This window comes from Platalea leucorodia (assembly GCF_965183815.1).
Source record: "Platalea leucorodia genome assembly, chromosome: 4".
Lineage (NCBI taxonomy): Eukaryota > Metazoa > Chordata > Aves > Pelecaniformes > Threskiornithidae > Platalea > Platalea leucorodia.
The window spans coordinates 111,457,959-111,480,563 of NC_138826.1; the positions used below are offsets into that span (position 1 = coordinate 111,457,959).

The 22,605-nt window shown below is 44.8% G+C and overlaps 1 protein-coding gene across 3 annotated transcripts in view; it reads right to left on the minus strand.

Annotated features, from left to right (window-relative positions):
- Positions 1–13,930: 13,930 nt before the first annotated feature.
- Positions 13,931–22,605, minus strand: part of SLC2A13 (solute carrier family 2 member 13) — a 167,502-nt gene continuing 158,827 nt past the window's right edge. The window contains exons 8-10 of one of the 3 annotated variants that reach the window (XM_082308325.1): positions 22,297–22,418; positions 22,011–22,163; positions 13,931–14,038 (exon numbers count right to left, since the gene is read on the minus strand). In XM_082308325.1, the coding sequence (XP_082164451.1) occupies positions 14,010–14,038; positions 22,011–22,163; positions 22,297–22,418 (304 nt within the window). In that variant the 3' untranslated portion in view covers positions 13,931–14,009. Of the gene's footprint in view, positions 14,039–14,495; positions 20,848–21,067; positions 21,118–22,010; positions 22,164–22,296; positions 22,419–22,605 lie in introns of those variants that run through there. The other 2 variants (XM_082308323.1, XM_082308324.1) reach the window with 2 other exon arrangements.

The window sequence follows — 22,605 nt, forward strand, 5'->3', positions numbered from 1 at the left end:
ATATCTTTACATTAAAGCCCTACCTAACCTATCTCACCTACATCTCCCCTTTCATTTCTCCACAGGCCCTCAGGCCTGCACTTGTCTGCTTATGGCACCTCCCTTGGTCCTCTGCCCATTCATGGCTCACTAACAACATCTCCTTTCCAACTGTTCTTCAAATCCATTTCTTTGTATCAATCATCCTTGTTTTGTTTTCATCCATTATAGCCATAAATTCTTATACCTCAAGAGCTGCCAGTTCTCCTGGGAAGGGAGCTTCTTTCGCTGTATGCGAAAAGTAAAGTATAAACTTGTACAATCGTTTAGTGTAATTGTAACACACTGATGAAGTAATCAATGTGCATACATCTAAGAGCTGTGGCACGTCGAGAGCATTAAATATTAACTAAAAATTTTATATGTCTTAATAGCATATGTCTCTCACTCTGACTATTGCTTAGCTATTTCCTCATCTACTATTAACATATAGCATTACAGAATGTTCAGCTGGAGTGAAGAAGGAGCCTCTGAATTGCTTCACAAAATGTTTTTACCTTCCTCATGTAGATCTATCCAAGTTTCTTCAGAAACAAACTCTAGTGTGTGTAGCCTTTTAAAACTGTTCTGGGGAGTTTCTGTAAATAGAGGACACTACTTCCTCATTTAAATTCTCTAGGATCTTTATCCAGTTCCAAGTATTTGCTGATCAAAACGTTACAGAATTTTTCTCCAGTAAGAGTTTTCTGTACTACATTTCAGTTTTCAAGTTCCATTGATAGCATTGCTGAAATTTTTTTAAATAAAGGGCATTTTTTGAACTACCTTCTTTGCCAATTCTCTGTGCTTCAGAAGCCTCTTGACTTTTTGCTCAGATTTTCTGAAAGGTCAGTCAGCAGATCAAGCCTAGAAAAAAGAAGTGAAAATGTTAGATTAGGAGTCAAGTGAAAGCATGATAGCTTTCATGCTAGTGATGCTAGCATGATAGCATCTTCAAAACCACTACCATCAGAAGTGGGGTAGGGAAGTATGGGCAAAACAAAATGTCTGACTGGCCTCCTGATGCTGGAGTAGAAAAATTCTGTGCTGCATTAGGATTACTGACCTCAAGTACCAATGGGAGTCACTTGCTAAGGAGACCAGGAATTAAGCAGTACGCAGAGCTTATTTTGGGCTTTCAGTACAGGAGAGAACTGTAGTCTTGAAGAACAAACAGTTTTTATGAACAGAAGAAGCTGTCTTCCTCTTTTTCTTTTTTTTTTTTTGTTTTTTGTTTTTTCCCCCAAAGTGGCCTTCTTTGGTCAGCTGGTGGAGCAGCAGTGACATACTGTGGCTGATTTTATAAATCACAGTTCCCTGTTCAGGAGGATGTGCTCCTTGTCTTTGTATGTTTGGAGACATCGTGAAACAGAATTCCTTTTAAATCAACCTTACTATGAAGTGGAAATAAAATACAGGATACTTTTTCAGTTGAAATAATGTACATTTGGGACAAAAGCAAGTGTGATGAGTAAAGTCTTTCAGATTTTTATCATCAAGTTATCATTATTTGTTGTGTTAGCAGTTAGTATTTTGCTTATTTATGTACTGAGCAAACTTTTTTCTTTTCTACCCACCCCCATCCCCCCCTCCACCCCCAGGCTAGACTATATGAATTCTGCCAGGAAAAATCCAGTGATAATGACCAGTAACGAATCAGAAAACAGTGAAGGAATAAAAGAACCATTGTTTGATGTTGTGAAAGAAATTGCAGAACTGAAAGCTCCCCAAGATGGAAGTGATTGTTCCTTTCTGGCACTGTTTGAAGATGAGAGCCAACCAATCCATAATAATCCTTCCACAAAACATTGTAATCCTTTTGTTAACCAAAGCAGTACTGCCATTTTTTTCATTGATCCTGATGATAGAAATCAAATGACCAACAGAAATTATCCTTATGATACTAGAGAGGCTTATCCTGCAATCAATGCAAAAAAAAGTTCTGTAGACAGACACCTTGAAGGCATTTTCACAGCTCCAGAACAGGTTTTACTTAAAAGTAACAATGCCTCAAGTGCAAGCTACAAGACGACCAGTGGACTTCATAAAACCCACCTGCAGGACTGTCATGAGGGACAGCACTACCTCATACCCTCTGAAAACAAAGAAAAACCTGCAAACCTTGAACAAATCGGTGAGTGTCAATATTTTAAGGACATATACTCTGGGTTTTATTCTCCTTTTAAAGATATATGTTTTTATAACCAGAGATGTGTCTGCCCTGACCGAAAACATGTCATGAATCTTCAGAATGCAGTAATTTAATTTTAAATCAATTAAGTTATTTTTAAAAGTTGACAGAAGCATTTATTTTCAAAATGCATTATTGCATTTTAAAATCAAAGTTTACTTTTTTATTTTAGAGACATTTCCTTATCACCATGATCAGCAGATTAACTTAAAGGAAAACGTACAGAACTATTCAAGAAAAACAAGGTGAGTGCCATAGAAATTATCAGTTTATTAACTAGTGAGTGATAATTGCAGAGACCTTGCTGAATTGGAGAAATCCTGCTAAGAGGACATGAAGGCAAGATTCTAAGCAGTATTACTGAGGACCCAAGTTTTCCCAGTGAAAATAGTAGTGAATAATGTGAATAAACTTATGCGCATGTAAGCCTTTTGTACCATTGTTCATCTGCCTATAATAAGTATAGAGAAAGACTGCTTCATTGGACAGTTTTGAGTTCCTGAAGTTGAACTGGTGCTCTGACTTGCCCTCTAAGAGACCCTGCCTCCTTCCACTGACTGCAGAGGAAGTTAGTGTCTTCCCTGGGCTAAAGTTAGCATATGTGAGTGTCCCATGTTTTACAAAAGACGGTTTTATGAAAGACTCTGATCTGTAACACTTTCTGTTTCACAAAGCAGCATTATCTTCTGTCATCTCGGATATTACATTTCGCATTTCAACAGAAGAGAAGTTTGCTAAATCTCAGGTTCAGAAATAAGTTCAATGATCTCAATAGTGGGAAGCATTTCATGGTTACTGAAGGCAAAATAAAAATTGAAGACAAAAAAGTCACCAGAAATTACTTTAATTCAGAAAGAAAATGTAAGTACAGGAGGGGAAATCACTTACCAGAGAACTCTGTGTTTGCATCCCTCAGTGATGACGAGTTTGTCAAAGAATCAGCCTGGAGACAGAATCAGCTCTTTGGGTTTGAAGAGGTAACTTTTAAAAGAGACATATTTTTTTTTGTGAAACCTACTGTTTGCACCATTCATTTGAGGTGGAGAAGGAACGTCCACAACAGTTAGAAACTGAATTTAGCTTCTCTGAATTAACTTTGGTGGAAGTTTCTTTTCCTTCGTGGTTTATATAGTGCAGCCAGAAAGAACAGCTTCTAGTTAATTGGTTCAGATAGATAGATAGGCTTTTCAGGTCCATAATTTATGTGGTTTGAATCACACCTAAGCTGATGCCTGAAATACATTGCATAAGTTACCCATTAACCCTTAGGATCAGATTCTGCAGGCAGCGCCCAGACATTATATTGCAGGACACCTCAGTATTATAAAGGAACTGTATGCATATATATATATATACATATATATATAAAGAATCTTGTAGATATTTTGCTGATAGAAGTCACCCAGGTACATATAGTATTGCTCAGGGATTTTGTACCTCTTGAAATAATTTGTGGTACAGTGCAGTGACTCCTTTATGTAATACAGAAACTGAATATTCCTCACTTAACCTGAGGTGCTGATCCAGCTGACCCCTCACTATTAACACTTACTTATTTTTAAAAGTTCACAGCGGTACAAGAGAAAGAGTATAAGTTTGGAGTGAGTTCAAATCTTCATGAGATCGAGAAGGGTTAGTACCATTTATACATTATTAAGTCAAAAATCAGATTTTTCTCTACATGTGAAACTGAAACAGTTACTTTTAAAGCCAGGGAGAAGTGTTTTGTTTCCATATGTGGACAGAGTGAGGGGAGTCAACAGCGAGATCCCACATCCTTTTTGCTCCCTCAGTAGCTGTAGGGGTCAGCTGTGCTGGCTGCATTTCAGAGCAGATCTCCCAAGGGCCTCCAAGAGAAAAAACATGGCCAAAGCCCACGTAACTTGTATGGCAGCCAATGTGTGCAGGGAGTTTGCTGCATTCTCTCCCTGCCCTTGCTCTGCAGAGTCCTTCCTCCTTTTCACAGATTCATAGAATCATAGAATGGTTTGGGTTGGAAAGGACCTTTAAAGGTCACCTAGTCCAACCCCGCTGCCATGAGCAGGGACATCTTTCACTAGAGCAAGTCGCTCAGAGCCCTGTCCAACCTGTCCTTGCCTTTGGGTAGCACAGTTCTGCTGCCGGTGCAGGCTGCTGATTAACGGCATAGCTGAAGCTTTGGGGAACCCGTCTCGTGCTTTGTGTTAAGATGTGTTGTCCTGAAAGGAGACAAACTGGCTATTGCCAAGACCTAGATTGACCTTGCTAACACTTTATTCATTAAACAGTATCTTAAACCTGCATCAGAAGTAGTAGTGTTTATTTCTACATGCTGTACTTGGGAGTTGGATGTTTGGGGAATTTTTGGTGAGCAACCTTTCTTTCCTTTTCATCTCGTTTTTCAGATGTGGAGTCATCACTCAGCAGCCAGTCTCCCAGTTACTCTCCAAGGCAGACGGAGACCTGTTTCAGCTCTAGTCCTGACATGGTGAGTACTGCCCCTTTATGGGTTTGCAGGGGTTCATTTGAATGATATCTGTACGCTTGAGTGCACCGAAGGGTGGATGTAGCTGGAACCTTAGTTATGATTTTGTTTTGTACAAGGCAACTTAGTGATAGGTTAACAGTTGGACTCGATGATCTTAAGGGTCTTTTCCAACCTTAACGGTTCTATGATTCTATGGTTCTATGATGAACTTCATGTGTGAGGAAGACAAGAAATGATTAGCTGTAAATTTTCCTAAGTTGTTTAACAGACATGTGGTCTGGTCTCTTGAAAATACCAGGCCTTGTGGAATTACAGTAACAAACATGACTGTGGGAAGATGCTAAGCAAGCTTCTGCTCTTCTCCTTGATGTATAGCTGCCTTACATTACGTGCCTGTAAGGCAAGAGGGTTTGACACACTGTATGTTTTCAGCCATTCTTGAACACAAAAAAGGCCATAATATAAATTCTGTGTGAGAGTGAAGGTCCACCTTACCCACCTTCTCTTCAAGAAAGGCCAGGAGTACACCCCTGGAGAAAGACTGAAAAAAAAACCAAAACCAGACAGTTCTGACCTTTCTGTTTATTTCATTAACTTAGTTATTAGTTAGTCATTAACTTCATCCTTAGTTATTGAACTATTTAAACACATTCACACAATTCTGTTCAAACAGTCTGAAGAGGAAGAGACAGCCAAAAAGAAGGAATATCTGAATGAACGGTCCTTGAAGATAGACGATGCCAACCTAACCTCAGCCTCAGCGAGTACAGAGCCCCCCAAGACCTCTCAGACCAGAGCTGTGCCTCTCCAGCCCAGCAGTATTTTGACTAGAGAAGCAGCAAACCACCTTCAGGAGAAAGACTCTATTTTCTGTGCCACAGACGAGGAAAATAAAAACCACACCGCCCCACCCGAGGGCAGCTCATTACAGCAAGCCCTTAAAAGAGAGCACGTCACTGGCAGTACTGGCTGTGATGCTTGGTCGCAGACGGAGAGCTCTCTTCCAGAAGTGGAGAAAGTGGATGTTGCCACCCAGTGTGGCACCATGCAGGTGTGCAGCTGTGGGAGCTCCCTCCCCTCTGCCCGCAGCCTGGGGGGGCTCGCTCCCCCCAGCGCCGCAGGCACCGCTGGAGGGCACAAAATGCCAGCACACCAGGCACTGCAGCCTGCGGGCACCGGCAGCGCAGCAGAAATAACGGCGTTTTCTTCTGAAGCTGAGTATCTGAGTCTGGCTGGCAGAAGGACTCTAGAGGTGCTGAACTACATTGATATAATGAAGGAGAGAGATAAGCAGTGACCAACTAGAGCGGCATGTAAGGAATACAGAAGTTTTGTCCTGTTCTCACTGCGTTTCATTTAATTGGCATATTTTGATTTTTCTAGCCTGGTTAGACAAAATATTTTTTTGCTGTTTGCTTTAAATTATTATTAACTACGGAGCGCTATCTACCTACTGCTATCTCTAACTATGGATTTCGATAGATCTCCAACTGTTAACACAGGATTTTACAATGGCTTAGTAAATATAAACCTTAGGAATTACATTTGCTTTTCCCACTACATATCCATAAGATTCTGTAGTTTGGGATTGACTTTGCTTCAGTTGAAGGTAGTGGAAAGATTCTGTTTCACTTCAAAACATATTTGAAGTGGCTCTTAGTTCAGAACTATTGTCTGATTCTTATCCATTTTACCAGGCAAACTACCCTTTACCATATGTTTGTACTAAATACAAAAATGGGAAACAGCAGAAAATGCACATCTGCACACAAGAATAAAATGTAACTTAAAAAGAACTAATTTATTAATTGCTACCAAAAAAAAAAAAAAAAGCTTAATCTTCCTTCCATAGCAGATCTATTGATTCATTCTCTGGCTGTTAATACTGACAAATCTTTTATGTGTTTCTGTATTTTGCCTGTAGATTGAAAATCTGAAATGCTTTCCTCTTCATTTCAGTGTTTGTGTGAAGCTACAAATCACAACAAATAAAAGTTTCTGATAATATTGTTTCTAGGTTATATTCTTTCCTTCTAGAAAAGTTCCTAGTAACAGTGGCAGGGAGACTCACTCTGTTACTGACATCTTCTACTTATGCATCCATACACCTTTAATTATATATACATATCTATATATCTTATCTATGTGTGTGTGTATACGCTGGCGTTAGCCACCTGGCTGCATGCAGGATCCTGTTCATTACAAACTGGGCTTGGGCAAAAGCTATACTGGAGACTATTCCTTAACCAGTGCAGGAGGTTTGCTTTTTATAAGGTTACCATGTTGTGCTTTCTCCCTTGGAGACAGCTGGTAAAAGATTCACTCCCCTTATTCCCACCAGGGCGGTTTCTTTTATTTCTACATTTTGTAATAACAGGCTTTGCGGATGAAGGGATGTGTGTCACCCAGTCCCGTGAGATCCGTCGCCATTCTTTGTCTCCGTTCTCACCGTCAAACTGGTGGCTGTCTTTTCTACAGGCTTTTATTTTTGAAGCTAAGAGCCATTTTTAAAAGAAGATCTACATTGCCCAACAGTTTGCGGGTTTATGGCTATGCCATTTTAAAAATAGCATCTCAGAAATTTCAGTGGACTTTTCTGTACCGGGAAGAAAATTGGATTGTCTTTTTTATATATGAATTGCATACATGGGAAGTGGTTTGCGCAGCCGGACTTCTGAAATGTGTGACTATCATTCAGCCAATTCACTGCCCACTTGCTAAAGCTTGACATAAGCAGATTTTCTTTTTTTAGGTTGCCTCAGTTTATTGTCAAAGCAAGCTCCCTAGTAATTTTTTTATCTGAAACTGCAATGTTCATCTTCTTCACAGGAGCTATAATTTATTCGAACAACAGCTATGATTTGCTGAAAGCTCAGCCATTACCGGTGGTTTGTAAGGCAGAGCTGTTCACTCAGCATTATGACGCCCGTTCCGATTGTGCCGCACCAGCAGCAGCCCGCGCTGGCCGGAATTAGGACATCTCCAAGGCGCGCGCTTTCCCAGCAGCCCCCCGTGCCCGGTACGTACCTGTCAGCCCTTCCAGTGGCGCGTGTCCGGCTTCACAGCGCCGTACGCTTTATATTTGAGTTTCCGGTTAGACCGGCAGATGTAAAATTACCGCATGGCCAGAGAGCTCTCTGGTGGCCGTGCTTAGGGCGAGGCTGACGTGACCCAACCCAAGGTAAACTGCCATCAACTTGCCGTGGAAGTTCTACTCCCGATTGCTGTGAGAGGGGCCTCGTTGCTGGGAATTCTAAATTTTCTTTTGTTTTACAGTGACGCGAGCTACCCAAGGTCAGGCAGGTGCTCCTGATCTGCAGAGCAAGCCTCCGAGCGGGCATATTCCCAGTCTGCTCCTGTGAACCTACCGGACAAAGCCTGCAGGTCAGAACTGGGAAAAGAGAGCTGGTTGCACTGTATGGACATATGTGTGTAGGCGTTTCCAATGAAGCAATACACCTTTATTAAGTTATCTCTCTCTCATATCTCTCATAATTTAGAGCCTTTCAGTGGGTACAGCTTATTTTCACTTCAGTCACTAACACGGAAGTTTTCAAAATCTGTCTGGTTTCAGCCTAGATTGCACCATTTCCCAGTAAGGACTGGAATTAAGCAGCTCAGCGCGTTTTCTGACTGGCTGTAGGTAAGAGCTGCACACATGCCTCTAATGCAGTAATTCACCACTTGGGATATGTCAATCACTGTAGATAATCATGTTCCAAAGCCTTTGGATGAGAGTGTATAAAATCCAATTACCTTACAATTTTTACCTGTAATTGGAAAGCAATCAGAAGAAAACTATCTTTGAGGTGGTATGTATGCTGGCAATGATGATAAATAAGGCAGCGTGCTCTTTTTTAGCCACTAGAGAAGTATTTTAAAGTATTTACATTACTATTATTGCATTAGAAGAGAATCGTACTTCCTCCTTATCTTGGTGCCAGTCTACCCCTCTGCTCGGGTGCTTTCTTTCACCTGATTTTTTGTGACCTTTGGGAAGAGCTGAGTTTGGTTTAATAGGAATCTCCTCTCTCTCAGTGGTAACCTCAAATCGTGCTTTCTTCAGCCGATGCTATTTAAGCCACTGGTATTTGTAACCTGCAGTAACGACCGTCGCCCGCTACGCACATCCAGGCCCCACCAGCTTTCTCCGAGGCAACGAGGTAGGCAGAGACGTTCCTTGTTCATCCACATGAATCTTCCTGGAGGTGGGCTAAGCCTCTGAGGAGGCGACAGAAATGTATATGCTTTTAACTGTGTTTGGTGAGAATCAGTTATAAGTTGAGTTTTGCTGGGGAAAAGGGCAGAAGGGTGCCTGTAATTAACCAAAAACCGGGAGCATTGGTTTAGCGTTGACACTCGAATGCTTCGAAATATAGATGGAAAGAAAGACTCTCTCACTGAAAATGTTACCCTAAGCTTTGGTCAGAGCAGTATTAATATGCACCTGGTATCCTTTTTTGCTACAAAATCAGCTTTAATTACAGTAACCTGCAAGGTAAGCATTCCGGCAAAGTTTTCTCGGCAAGCACCGACAGAAGTTTTGTTTCATTAACGGGGCAGTTTATTGCCGGATGTTATTATTATGCCAAAAGCCTCCACAAACTTTGTAGAAATCCTTATTTCATTTTCATGAAGGATTATCATTGTGGGGAAAAAGAAGCTTAAGTCTTCATACAAGTGATTATTTCTTAGGTGGAAACTGTTTGTGAATTGGCTTTTAAAGGGTCTTAGCAGAGAGCAGATGCAGGAAGGATGAGGTTTCCTGGAAAAAACATTCAGCTCTCTGCATCCAGTGCCTCACCTGTCCCCACAAAGCGAACGACCTTCCTGCAGCCCTTCTTCAGCCTCTTCTCCCTGACCCACCCCTGGTGGGTCAGGGGTGACAGTCCCAGTTACTCGCAGCAGAGCTCGCTTCTCCAGGGCTGGTGATATTGAACTCCAACAAGGTCTTGTACCTCTGTGAGCCAAAAACTAAATGCTCTCACTCTCACTTAGCCACACTGCTGTAAAGTCACACCCCACACCTCAACGGTGCTCCCTCTGGGTGCTGCAGCTTTCTGGACCTGAAACCCAACAGAGACCAGCTTGCAGTGAGCTCCCGCGCAGCGCCCAGGCGGCGGCAGAGGGTGCGGATGCACCGGCTCTGTGTGAGGCGATGGGGAATCCTGGGCCGAAAGACAGAGAGAGGGGTGGCGAGTCAGTGACGGTAAGGGGGGAGGCTGCAAGAGGCCCGTTGTGTTAGTTAATAGAGATGGGATGAAACATTTCCAAATTAACCGTGCTTGCGCATGCTTGCAGAGGGAGGGCTGCGATTTACTGCCGCTGTGTCACGCTCAGCACCTGGGGCCGGCCCGGCCAAAGGACCCAGAGCTGTGCTGTTTGTAGGACAAGCCAGCACGTTGTTGCAGAAGATTTACTCTGTTCCCCAGGCTGCAGTAACTCTCAGGAAACAGGAGGTCTGCAAGGAGATTTGCTCTTGAGAGAAGCGGCACTTCCTGCAAACAGATGAATTTCTGGAGAACCCCAGAGCAGCTGAAGCTGGCGGGGATTTCTGAGCTTGCCCAGCCCAAGCCCTGGTCGGAGCAGGGCCAGCCGGAGCAGGACGCTCCAGGCTGCGGCCAGCCACTGTCACCACACACCTGGGCTGGGGGATAAACCCCACCGGGTAGGTGACCCCAGGGAAGCTGTGCCTGCTCACAGCGGTTGCTGCAGATGGAGGCAGCTGCTGCCTGCAGTGGTTTCCTCCCTGTGCTGCGAGCAAGGCAGGAGCCTGGGGCTGGAGGAAGGGGAGCTGGGGATGCGTGCGGAACGAGGCTGGGCGCTGCTGCCCTGCTCTGCCCCCATCTCCTCGGGTCCATCTGTCTCCTCACCCACGTGTCCCTGCAGCAAGGAAGAGAAGCGGCGTTTGACCTCGACACCAGCTCGTCCCTGAGCGCCGCAGCCGCCATGCCTCAGCTGCGGCAGCCCTGCAGCAGCACCCGGCGGCTGGGCTAACAACAGGCACCGATCGCTCTCCCACCAGTGACCTGGGGGGTCCCGATGCCTTCAGCATCTCCCTGTGAATCCCACCCACCATAACGAAACCTGACATACAGGGGTAATGTAAAAGCTATCGCAGCTGGTACCAGGCTGGGGGCAGCTGTCATCCACCACTCAGCTAACGAAAACTTTGCTTGCTCTTGATTTTTTCCATCATTTCTAGCATGAGAGGAGAGCAGCAGGGACACCAGTGCCAGGCCCAACATAGCTCCAATGCCGCACGGTGCAGCCACCTCCCCCTCTGCCCCCCAGCCAGTCTGGGGGCTATGGGTACCCCAAACACCAGGGAGAGCGCGGGAGAAGCCACATAGCATCAGAGACCAGCTCTGACTGCGGTCACGTCTTGTGACAGTCCAGTAACCGGGCACACTGTCATATCAGCCATCCTGGACAAAACAAAGGAGTTACTTGGGAGCAGTCAGGCGGGGTTTGAGCCATCATGCCATGAAAAGATTAAAACAAGCACCAGTTTAACAGCAAAGCTTACGCCAAAGCAGCATTTCCCAGGAGGGACTGGGCCACCCGCTGCAGGCCACGGCTGCCACTTTGGAGATGGAGACGTCATCTGGTGTTTGCAGGACGGCACGGTACGAGACTGCCGGCAGCCTCCCCTCCTGCAACTGCAGCGCCGCTGAGGGAAGGCTTCAGACGGACAACCTGAACATGGGATTCGGTGACAGCTGGCTGGGGACGCGGGGTCTCACCAGCCTCAGCTCTGGAAACGGCTTTCAGAACAAGGAAAAGCTGCGGGGGCGGGAAGGCTGCAAATGCCACAGCACTGTCCGAGGGGACCAGAGACGCGTGTGAGCCAGATCAGGCGGGGCAGCCTCAGCCCCGAGCATTGTAATGCAAACCCCCGTACAATTTTGGAGAACAGGACTAAAACAAGTGCAGCTCAGCTGCGCTCCGGCTGCCCGTTCAGCACCCACACGTCATGCTTTGCCTGGTAGAGTCTGAACCAACCCAGTCCATGCCCCTCACTGGGGTTTCTGGGCATGCCGGGAGCCTGTGTCACACTGCCGGGTGCTGCTGTCCCCTCTCACACTCCAGGAGCTTCACTGTGCCCCTTGCTCGGGGCACCCACGGCCACCGCAGCAGCTGGGGACGGGCTTTGCATGGGGCTCCTCTTCCTTAGGAGACCGGAGGACTCTCTTTTCAGAATTGGGGGGTGATGATGAACTACACCAGTAACACAAAATCAGGGAGATGGTGAGGAGCAACGCTGACGGAGGCTACAAGCAAATGATCAGCAATTGGGTCCATTTAAACCAAATGCACCCATACGTCCTCAAGCGTGAGGGCGCCCTGTTAAGGAGAAGGGTAGGTAAGGGACGTTAAACAAGCCAGGGAAAACCTGCCCTGGAGACCAGCTAACGAACAGCCCCACGAGGAGACTGCTGGAACTGCTTATGGCAAACACAAGTGACTATTTCCACCTGCCCTTCAGCTGGTTGCTTGACAGGTTGAATAGGCTGAATCCTTATGCTCAGGATAAAGACTGAGGTGCCATTCATCTTGGGTCAAGTGAATGCACTGGAAGTGAAACTGCAGCAGCTGGAGAGCCCAAGCACGGTCGTGCAGGGAGCTCTGCGTGGGCAGGGGCGGCCGGAGGGACGCCAGCTCAGGGGATGATCACCGGCAGGTCTCTTCAACCAGCTCAGTGCAACTCAGCAGGGAACCACCGAGATCAGAGGAAAGGGACTTTTTTTTTTTAAGCTTACCTTTAACTTCTCCACCTACTTCCTACAAACTGTAGCAGCCTTTAAAGAAAGCACTTCATGCCATGCACAAAGCAACGGCCGTGCAGGACTGTAAGGGTGACTTTGGTTCAGGTGCAGCACCACCCAGCCTGGATACCTGCAGGGGTCTGATCCTGAAAATGCTCACAGAGATTTGGGAGCAAGTACTGCTACTGCTGCATTTCAGCTCTGCAGATGGCAGAATCCGTTGGCAGAAATCAATCCATCAGTAGTTGTTTTGTGATAGTAGCTGGAGCAGAGGGGAATCATAGAATCATAGAATGCTTTGGGATGGAAGGGACCTTTAAAGGCCATCCAGTCCATCCCCCTGCAATGGGCAGGGCCATCTACAACCAGATCAGGTTGCTCAGAGCCCCGTCCAGCCTGGCCTTGAATGTTTCCAGGGATGGGGCATCTACCACCTCTCTGGGCAACCTGTTCCAGTGTTTCACCACCCTCATTGTGAAAAATTTCTTCCTTATACCTAGTCTGAATCTACCCTCCTTTAGTTTAAAACCATTACCCCTTGTCCTATCACAACAGGGCCTGCTACAAAGTCTGTCCCCATCTTTCTTGTCGGCCCCTGTTAAGTACTGAAAGGCTGCAATAAGGTTTCCCCGCAGCCTTCTTCTCTTCTCCAGGCTGAACAACCCCAGCTCTTTCAGCCTTTCCTCATAGCAGAGGTGCTCCATCCCTCCGATCATTTTTGGGGCCCTCCTCTGGACCCGCTCCAACAGGTCCATGTCCTTCCCGTGCTGAGGACCCCAGAGCTGGACGCAGTACTGCAGGTGGGGTCTCACCAGAGCAGAGTGGAGGGGCAGAATCACCTCCCTCGACCTGCTGGCCACGCTCCTTGTGACGCAGCCCAGGATACGGTTGGCTTTCTGGGCCGCGAGAGCACGTTGCCAGCTCATGTCCAGCTTTTTGTCTCTCAGTACCCCCAGGTCCTTCTCGGCAGGGCTGCACTCAATCCCTTCATCCCCCAGCCTGTATTGATACCGGGGATTGCCCCGACCCAAGTGCAGGGCCCTGCACTTGTCCTTGTTGAACCTCATGAGGTTGGGGAATGGGAGAGGGCAAAAAAAATGGAGCGTTTGACAGCGGAGCCGCCAGCTTTTCATTATCCCACAAAGCTGCCATGTGGTTTTGGTGACAAGTAATCCGAACTGCAGCCACTCATCCCCTTTATAAGCACTATCAGCCAGAAACCTAAAACCATAACCTGTCAGTGCAAAATGATCAGCTGCCTCTCTCCTGTCCCAGAGATGAGCCCTGCTACAGAGACAGGTTTGCCGAGCAGACTCCTGCTGCCAGGATCTCCCCATCAGCTGTACTGCCACCGGCTCTCATCTCTCTGCAGCCGGGACAAAAGGATACAGCTCCGTCAGAGGCAACTCTGGATCTTGCACGGGTTGGATCGTGGTACCTGTGGTCGGTGGAGGTAACAGGACCAATTTCCACTCTGTCTTGTGGGTGTGATTCCTCTGCCGCACGGGGGAGCGCAGCCAGGGCAGCCCCTGGCGCGGCACGGCCACGGTCCTGCTGCTCTTTGTTAATCATCAAACTGGTTTAACCTGTTTTCTTAATAAAACACACAGAGTTAGGACATTTCCCCATTAGAAAATAGCAACTTCTGCCCTTTCCCCAGTCGACAATCAAGTCTGAAGGTATAAATTGCTGTCAGAAACCTGGTCTGTGTTTGGGCAGGGGACACTGAAAACCCATGGGGGACATCAGGACAGTCGGCAGCTCTGCGTAGCTGCATTCAGCTCTTCAAACAAATCCTCCAGGAAGGAAGGGACGTGTGTCCCATGTGCCATCGTCACAGAAACGCTCTCTGGTTTGAAACACATGATATTAAGATCATATTCAAAGTTATTCTTACCCTTCACTTATTTCAGGCAAGCCCATGGGCTATTTTAGCTCGTTTTGCTGAGCAATGCAATTTTGCAACTCTAAAAGGCGACCCGAATACCCGAACAAAGGAAACCTTGAGAAAGATTCTGTAATTAAGTATCTCACCTTTTATTTTGTTCATTTACACTTCTGGCACTGACAATTCTTTGAAGATATTTATTTTTATGTAAAGACCAAACTTCATTAAAGCAATCAGAACAGAAGTCAATTAAATAATTTTACATCACTTAAGTTTAAGAAAATGTACAACACTTTCATACATTATAGGCTTGACTGGTTGCAAAAGGAAATGGCACATGTTTGACATGGTTAAGAAGTAACTCGGACAACCCGACAATTAGTTTTGCCAAAACCTGTTTTGTACTGAATACCTAACAGGCACCCAGGGATTACAGTATGCCTGATGGCTCATGTGCATGTTATTATTCGGCACTGAAGTATCACTATCAATTTGGTCTCTAATAACGTCTCGAATATTCTACGTAGGATTTGTCACAGAAAGATCGGGTTAATGGTTTTGCAGGGGTGTGAGAGTCACGATGGAAAGTGAAGATGTGACTCGTGCCACTTCCCAGCCATGCCCTGGACCAGCAGGGCACCGAGCACACGGAGGATTTCAAGCATATGAACAACCCTATCTATTTCATGGGGACTACTCGAACACTTAAAATCGACCAGCCGCCAGGCGTGCGCCAGCAGGGCCTGCGGTGTTCCACAGCATCCCAGCGCCACGAAAGCACCTCGTTTCACACCTGCTGAGGATCCACGAAGTTTCTCCTGCACAAGTCACGACGATGGTCATACATTCAGTCCTCTCCAAAGTCTGTGTAATGTTTAAGGCAGCAAGAGAAATTTGCCTTTAACACTTCAGAAACTGATGTTTCCTTTAGAAATAGGTGGACGTTATTCATAATTAAACAGTGCGCCCCTTCGTTACCTAAATGCGATGAAAGGTCAAACCAAATTTTGACAAGTTGTATCTGAACAGAATTGAGCTGTGTAACTGAACCAGAGTTGAAGCTTTATAATTACACGTGCCAGATCATTCACAAGTAACATACCGTGTAGGGACAACGTGAAAAAGCGGGGATTTAGATAAACTCTGTATTCTTGAGGCCTGATGCCGGTCCAACTTCCCCTGGCTTGAGTGAGCTCTACTGAAGCTGACGAGTGAGCACCCCCGAGGCGAGGCGTGAGATTAAAAACATGCCGCTGGTTCACACTAACAGGTCATTGTGGCTAAAGTATATTCTCAGATACAGAACTCGGGAACACCATTAACACCCATTTACAAAACACTACAGTGATGGTTATTGGCACATAAAAAACTCCTTCTCTATATGAAAACATACACAAAATAGATAAGAACTGCCATTTTTTTCAGACTTTTAAAATCTATATATAGTTGCCTTTAAGGAGTTTTAACCCCTGGTATCACAAACAACAATATTTCTTTAACAATGTTCACCTAGATTTTACTGTGCTGACATTTGTAACACTGCCACAACCTAGACCACTTTGTGGATTATGCTTAACTGTACACAAGGCGATGAAGATTGATAGAAAACCACTAAGATTTTTGCACAAAAATGTGACTTGTTAAAATCCAGAGAACGATTGAGTCACTTATAGGCAGCAGCTACATGTAAGCTGTAAATGTTACCCGCAATAAAAACACATTTTGCCATAAAGCACATATTGTGGCATTATCTGCTTCTGGCCTGGTACACAAAGCTCGATTTTCTTCCCAATGCAGAGGAATGGGGTTTGGTTAGCTTCACCCTCTCAGAAAAAAAGTGCACAAATATCTTACTCTTTAAAGTGCTTCGCAGAACTGGCTCATCTGCCTTGATTTCTACCCCGAGATCTCTCTATGCTGTGAAGACTCCGCCTCCTTCTCGCATAGTGATGTTCAGCTAACAAAGCCTCTTAAGCAAGTACAAGTAAAATTTCAAGACCACGTTAGAGGACCGTTGACCTTGAGAAGTAGAAAGCTGGGTACAAAGCTGAGAAGTACAGGGTCTATCTCTTATTGGCCCATTGCGCGCTTGTAGGACTGCACCCAACACCCTCCCGGCCGAAGGAAAGACCCTTGCTCAGGGCCTGTAGCAGCCCCTGAAAGTTAAAACTTCTCCCCAGTGCTCAACCCGAGTGACCAAGAAGGGCAAAAGAGATTTCACTGAGGAAAAAAGGACTAGCTTTGCAAACTCCACCGCCGCGTTCTCACCTGCAGGTGGGCATGGGAGAGGAGCACCTGTGTGCTTCCTCCCCGAGTCTGCCAGCCCCCTGTTCCCGTCCACAGGACCAAGCACAGTCCCTTGGTGCCACCATCCTTCTCCCCCATGGGAGAGAAGTCAGAGATCGCTCCTTTTGGCTACGGCACCTGTCTCTACTGAAACATGACTTCGTGGGGCTTTGGATGCATCATGTCTTTCTTCTCCCTTCCCAACCCTAACTCCTACACCAGTGAAATGCTGCATTTACCAACTCATGCAAAAATAAGTCGGCGTTGGAGCAATGATCCTTGGGACATAACCCCTCTTGTCCCAAAATTGCGGACAGGGCTGTCACTGCGACTCACAAGGTAGCAACGTCTATGAGAGCGATCTATCTAAGGTGCACATGAAGCAACGCAACTCAAACAAGTCCCGGGGCCTTGCTTCGTTTCTACGTCTATTTTCAAAACAGGTTTGCTTCTCTGGTTAAAAACTGGTTTTGATCAACAAAGTGACAAGGGGAAGAAACAAGTGGCAAATTATCTCAGCCCCCCAACACTCCAGATTTGCAACATGGTGAGCAAACTACTGTATGTGAATTAAATTTAAAAAGATTAAAAATGCATCAGGACTTGTTTCTTTTATACTTGCTCTTAGACCAAAACATGTAGAGTCAGTAGATTAATCAGAATTAAAATATCTCAAATTACAGTATTACTCTAGCATTCCTGATGCACAGAATACCTGAATTAAGTGTGCAGTCCTTGTGAAGAAACGATTTCACATCTTCTGCAGAAAGCTTTCAATAAAACGATATTGTGCTTAGACATACTATTTATGCTACTCCATAAATTAAAATCCTGTCATAAGAAATTATTCAGCTACGCTGTATTTTCATTCTTTTATCTGGAATGTTACTAAGTCTACCCTTAGCAAAAATCTCTTAAAACTTAAAATATGCACAAATATAAAAAATCTTTGCAAAATAGAAACATTTATTTAATTTTCTTCATACACTATAAATGTTCACAGAGTCTAAAAATAAAACCTAATTGCGTAAGACTAATCTCAAGTATTTGATCTCATTTTTATCACACGTGATGCTTGGTACTAGGTTCAGTGTTTCTAAGGTATGGAATGTTATCTTGGTGTAAAGCAACCCTAAAAGGAAGACTTAAACCCGACTCTCTGCGGGCGGGGAAGGGGGAGTGACAATAAAGAAGTCGATACATTTTGCACCCTCAGAGCCAGTAGCAATGATGACTAAAACACATGGGTCTCAATTGTTTTGCCTCAAGAAAAAGTGCACGGGATGCACACCTTCAGAAAACTGCTTTCAGTAAGATCGAACTTGTTGTGTGAGAAAAGGAGCCCAGAGCAGTACGCAGCTGAGCACCGCTTTTGAGAACGTCCCTGAAACAAGGCCGGCAGAGAGAGGCGGTCGCCTGCTGCTAAAAAGCCCCAGCACTGCCTGCAAAACAAGAGAGGCTGATCTTGGGACAGCGATCTTCCCACGACTTTGCTTTGGCTATGCCCACTAAATGCAGCGGTTTCCTCCACCTGGGGACACAAGTGTAACGAAGGGCAAGGTCAGCACTGACACCGTGCCGGCGCAGGGACACCCTCCTTGCCTCACACCCCGCTCCAGCAAAGCACGTCAAGCAAGGGGACGTTGATAGCTGTAACGGTGAGCGTGGGCTCACGCTTTTGGGGGGATCAGAACCGCAAGTCCCTCCTCTCAAAAGCCAGTACATACCCACTTAAACCTATCAACCACGGGAGTACAGGTTGGGCGTTACACACCTATTCACACGCTGTTCTGGGTAACAAAACTGTTCCGAATAAGGGTCTTCAAACACACATTTTTTGATTTCAGAAAGAAACCAATTTGCCCTTAAAACTCGTTTGTTCTTGTCTGTGCCAAGTACCCCTTCTTATTTCAGGTACTGTACCTTCGGTGAAGGTTTCAAAGAGGTGACAGCCTAACAGAGACATCCCGCGGCATTGCATTCCCGTTGCATCCTGCATTTGTAGACAGGTCTGGAGCATTTTCAACAGCTGGTGCTTTCAAGCATAAAAATATTGTGCGCTTAAAGGGGAGCCAAGACGGAAGGCGTGAGAATCCAGCCCTCTCACCGCGCAAGGAGATATTCAAGGTCGGGCCGCTCTTCCCAATGCGTCGTTTGCAATTCCCTCTGTCCACTATGCTTTCCCCTTTCAGTCCCAGCCAAGTCACAGAAGGATGCTTTAAAATGTTTTCTTTCCAAAAATATTTCTTTGATTAATGAAGTAAAAAAGAAAATAATGCAAAATACACCCAGTCGCTGAAGGACAATAACTGGAGAGTAAGAACTCCCCCTACAGAAGACCAGATAACATAATGGCAGACTTCTTTACAACAACAAAACCCCACATTATCAAAAAAAATAATTTAGTAACAAATGTCCAGTCTCAGTTTTGATAGTAACTCTACATTCAAAATATTTTTCAACCCAAGAAAAGCCCACAAAACAAATCTATAAAAGCTAATGAACCCAACAACTTCTTTCATCTTTACACAATGAAAAATAAATGTATTTTTACCAAATAAATGGGGGGACACCCACAGGCAGAGGAGGTTTTCCACATTCTTTCACGAAGCAAACGTTTCAAAGATAAGAATTTGAATTGTTGATGCTTTCAAACTCGTATCTCTGAAGACTTAAAGCAGTGAGGACAGGGCAAGGAAAAAAAATAACATAATATTTTTCTGTAGCTGCATAAAATTCAATTTGCCAAGGCAAGCAATCATGGCAGGTGAATAAAATACCATTCATATTTTCATTACCAGGCTAAAGGCAGCCAAGTTGATTTTTGCGCCTGACATTTTCTTGACAATTTTGCAATGCTTCGGTAAGGCAATTAATATGAGATGTAGGCTTCTGCCCATTGCTAATATTTCTCTTTAGATCCAGCGAGATGCTGGTTGACTAAGGGCATTTGAAGGAAAAATGTGCTGGGATTCATTTACTCTGCACATACGAAGATAAACTGAAGGCAACAGGATTATTCACAAGCAAAATGCGCAGGAGGGATGACCACTGTGCGTTTAGCAGCACAAAACCTCTCCCCTCCTTTTCTTTCTTTTAGCTAATGGTATTTTGTGTTCAAAAGTAGGCACGAACCCAAATGTTCAAATACAAAAAAGGAAAACAAACATCATTTTTTTCCAACGAGCTGAAGCCTCTACATTGTCCCTAGCAATATACACCAGTTCATTTGTACGGGTGGCCACATCCTTAGTTCTGTTTTCCTGCTGTCAGTTAATTTTGGCGGTTGCTCTCACAACGCCCGACCATAGTGTGTACTCAGGGGCAGCAGTGGCTAGAAAACCCGGTGTAACACAGACGTCCACCACTCTAGTGAACCTCCACCCAGGTGAGTATGGCTCTCTACTTCTTATCTCAAATAAATAAAAATGGAAATTTTCTTCAGGCAAATTTGGGAAATGTTCCCTCCAATAGATATGGCAGACATTTGTATTTTCCTAATCAGTTAAACCTTTTAAATGGCTACCGTTACAGCAGCTTATGCATTCGTCATTCGTTGTACTGCACAGCAGAGCTATTTGCTAAGCTGCTACGGGACGGGGATCTGACAGATGTCGGCTGCTTTCTGATTAGCTACTCTGTCATTTTATCTTTTGTCAGTATTGAAGATAAGGACAACCACTGACGATCTAGGATAGCCTTCTGGATTCATCTGTCACAGCGCACCCTACTATAAGCCTTGGGATAGTGCAGTGTAGCGCACGCTTGGTGAATTCACATAATCGTGGAATTCAATCTCTTTTGGAAGCCATTGCTTTTAGTTATCAAGAAAACGCTAGCATATTAAATTTCCTCCCCAACGGAGCATTTTTGAACATGAAGGCATTTTTAACTAGACAGTAGAAAGGAGAACCAGACCAGAAGCAGGGCAGTGAGGTCACCAGAGAGCTGCTTTTCCCCCAGAAGGCTTTTAAATGATTAAATACATCAGCAGCTGAAAATTATTCCACATCAGAAGCATCATTGTCAGAAAGATGGTAATTACTTCCCTTCACCCGAATATACTCGATATACCTCCCTTCATCAGAATCTGACATACCACATGTACATAGCCTGTTTTCAAACAAAGATTCAACTTCCTCTAGTTTTTTCCCTTTAGTCTCAGGAAGGCAGCCGTAGATGAAAACCAATCCCAAGCCAGCAAACCCGGCATAGAGGAAGAAGGCTCCTGCAATGCAAAGCAATAGGCACAGTTGGTTACCGAAGTTCCTGTCCCTTCTCCGCTCCAGAGCGGAGGGAGCAGCAGAAGCAGCAGGCTGCAGATACCAAAGGAGTGTGTAAAAGCAACGGTTGGAGCGGCATCGTTAAAATAACGAGCTGCGGGGCCGTGGCTGTAGAAGGCTGCTTTATTGCATCGCTCCACAACAGAGTAAATTAACAAAAGCAATTCTGTTTCACATGGAAGATAATACACATCTTTTCTGGACAAGTCGTTCCGCTGTTAAAATAAACAGCAATTGAATGGTTGCACATCCAATAAAAAAAGCAGATACAAAAGGCAAGAACTTTCTCAGTTTATCTTAACAGCGAAGGACACACTAAGACAACCCCTCAGAGCAAGAAACTTTAGCAAAAAAGAAATAGTCAGGATTAAAATAATGCTTGTGACTCTTACACCTTATTATTATTTAAAAGTCCTCCGCAGAGACAATTAGCAGTGAGAAAGAGCTCGTTCCCTCCTGCCACCCACCTTACCTAGGGGTCAGAGAAGGTACCAAAGGACCAGCAAACATTCACCTGCCGCGTGTCTCTAGACTGATGACTCAAGGGAATGACAAGTAGGGCTGAAAGGCTCTGTACTAGTAATGACAGGAAGGTCACAACAACTCCCTAGCAGGTTAATGTAATTTAAATGACTTGTACTGGAGTGGCTGAGCAGTAATCTGACAAACTCTCCGCAGGCTCCAGCAGACAGGACTTAAACACCAGCTGGGAGTGGGGCAGTAGCATCTTACACAGCTATTTCTGCAAGGACCATCTGATATTGGCCTTGGATGCCATCATAAACTGGAAAATTGCAGATGCTGTCCCCTTAAGTGGGAATCAGCATTTCACTAAGTCAAAAGTGGCTTTTTTCCAGCTTCCCTGTTTTAATCAACTGTCTAGGTTCTCAGTTAAGGACAGAAAGAAGTGTTTCTTATGAAAGCTGGACCAAACTCTATGATCCAGGCAGGTCGTATCAGGTCTCCAGTCTTGCTAAACCACGGTGGGTTGAGAACACTGCATTCACAGTTGACATTTCACAGCAAAGCCAACTGAGCGACCCAGAACCAGCAGAAAATCTGTGCGCCAATGGTAGTACCACACACACGGACGCATACTGTTTCTTACCATAGTACGTCAGGTATTCAGCCGTATGCAGAAATGTCAGTGACACGAGCACATTGAAAACCCAGTTGACTCCAGAGGAACAGGCGTTTCCTGTACTTCTAGCCCAAAGTGGGTAAATTTCAGAATTGATAGTCCAGGGCATAGGACCCATGCCTAAGAATTAGGAAAAAAGATCAATCCCAGTTTAATGGCTGAACTCAAAAGTAAATTTAACATGTAGCCTCACTATTTGACATTTTACCTTTACAGTTTTTTAATTTATACGCATAAACAAATGTTTGCTTACCAGGTGCAAAGAAAACCAAGTATAAAATAAGGCCCAGAAGTGCTGTCCAAGAGTATGGAGTGGGGCAGAAATTGTATGCCCAGAACAAGTCTTCCTTTTTGAATACTGTTTCATTTGAACACCTGAAAAATAACGATAGAACTTAGTATTAAAGATTTTTCAGGAAAATGGGTGACATCTCAATATAAACATGGCATATAATGTCTTATGAAAAGCTGACAAATGTAAAATTAAGATGAAAAATCTCCATCTCTGTTAATTTATCAAGATCTTTGAGCCAAGGCCTACATTCAGAAATGTGCTTTTTCC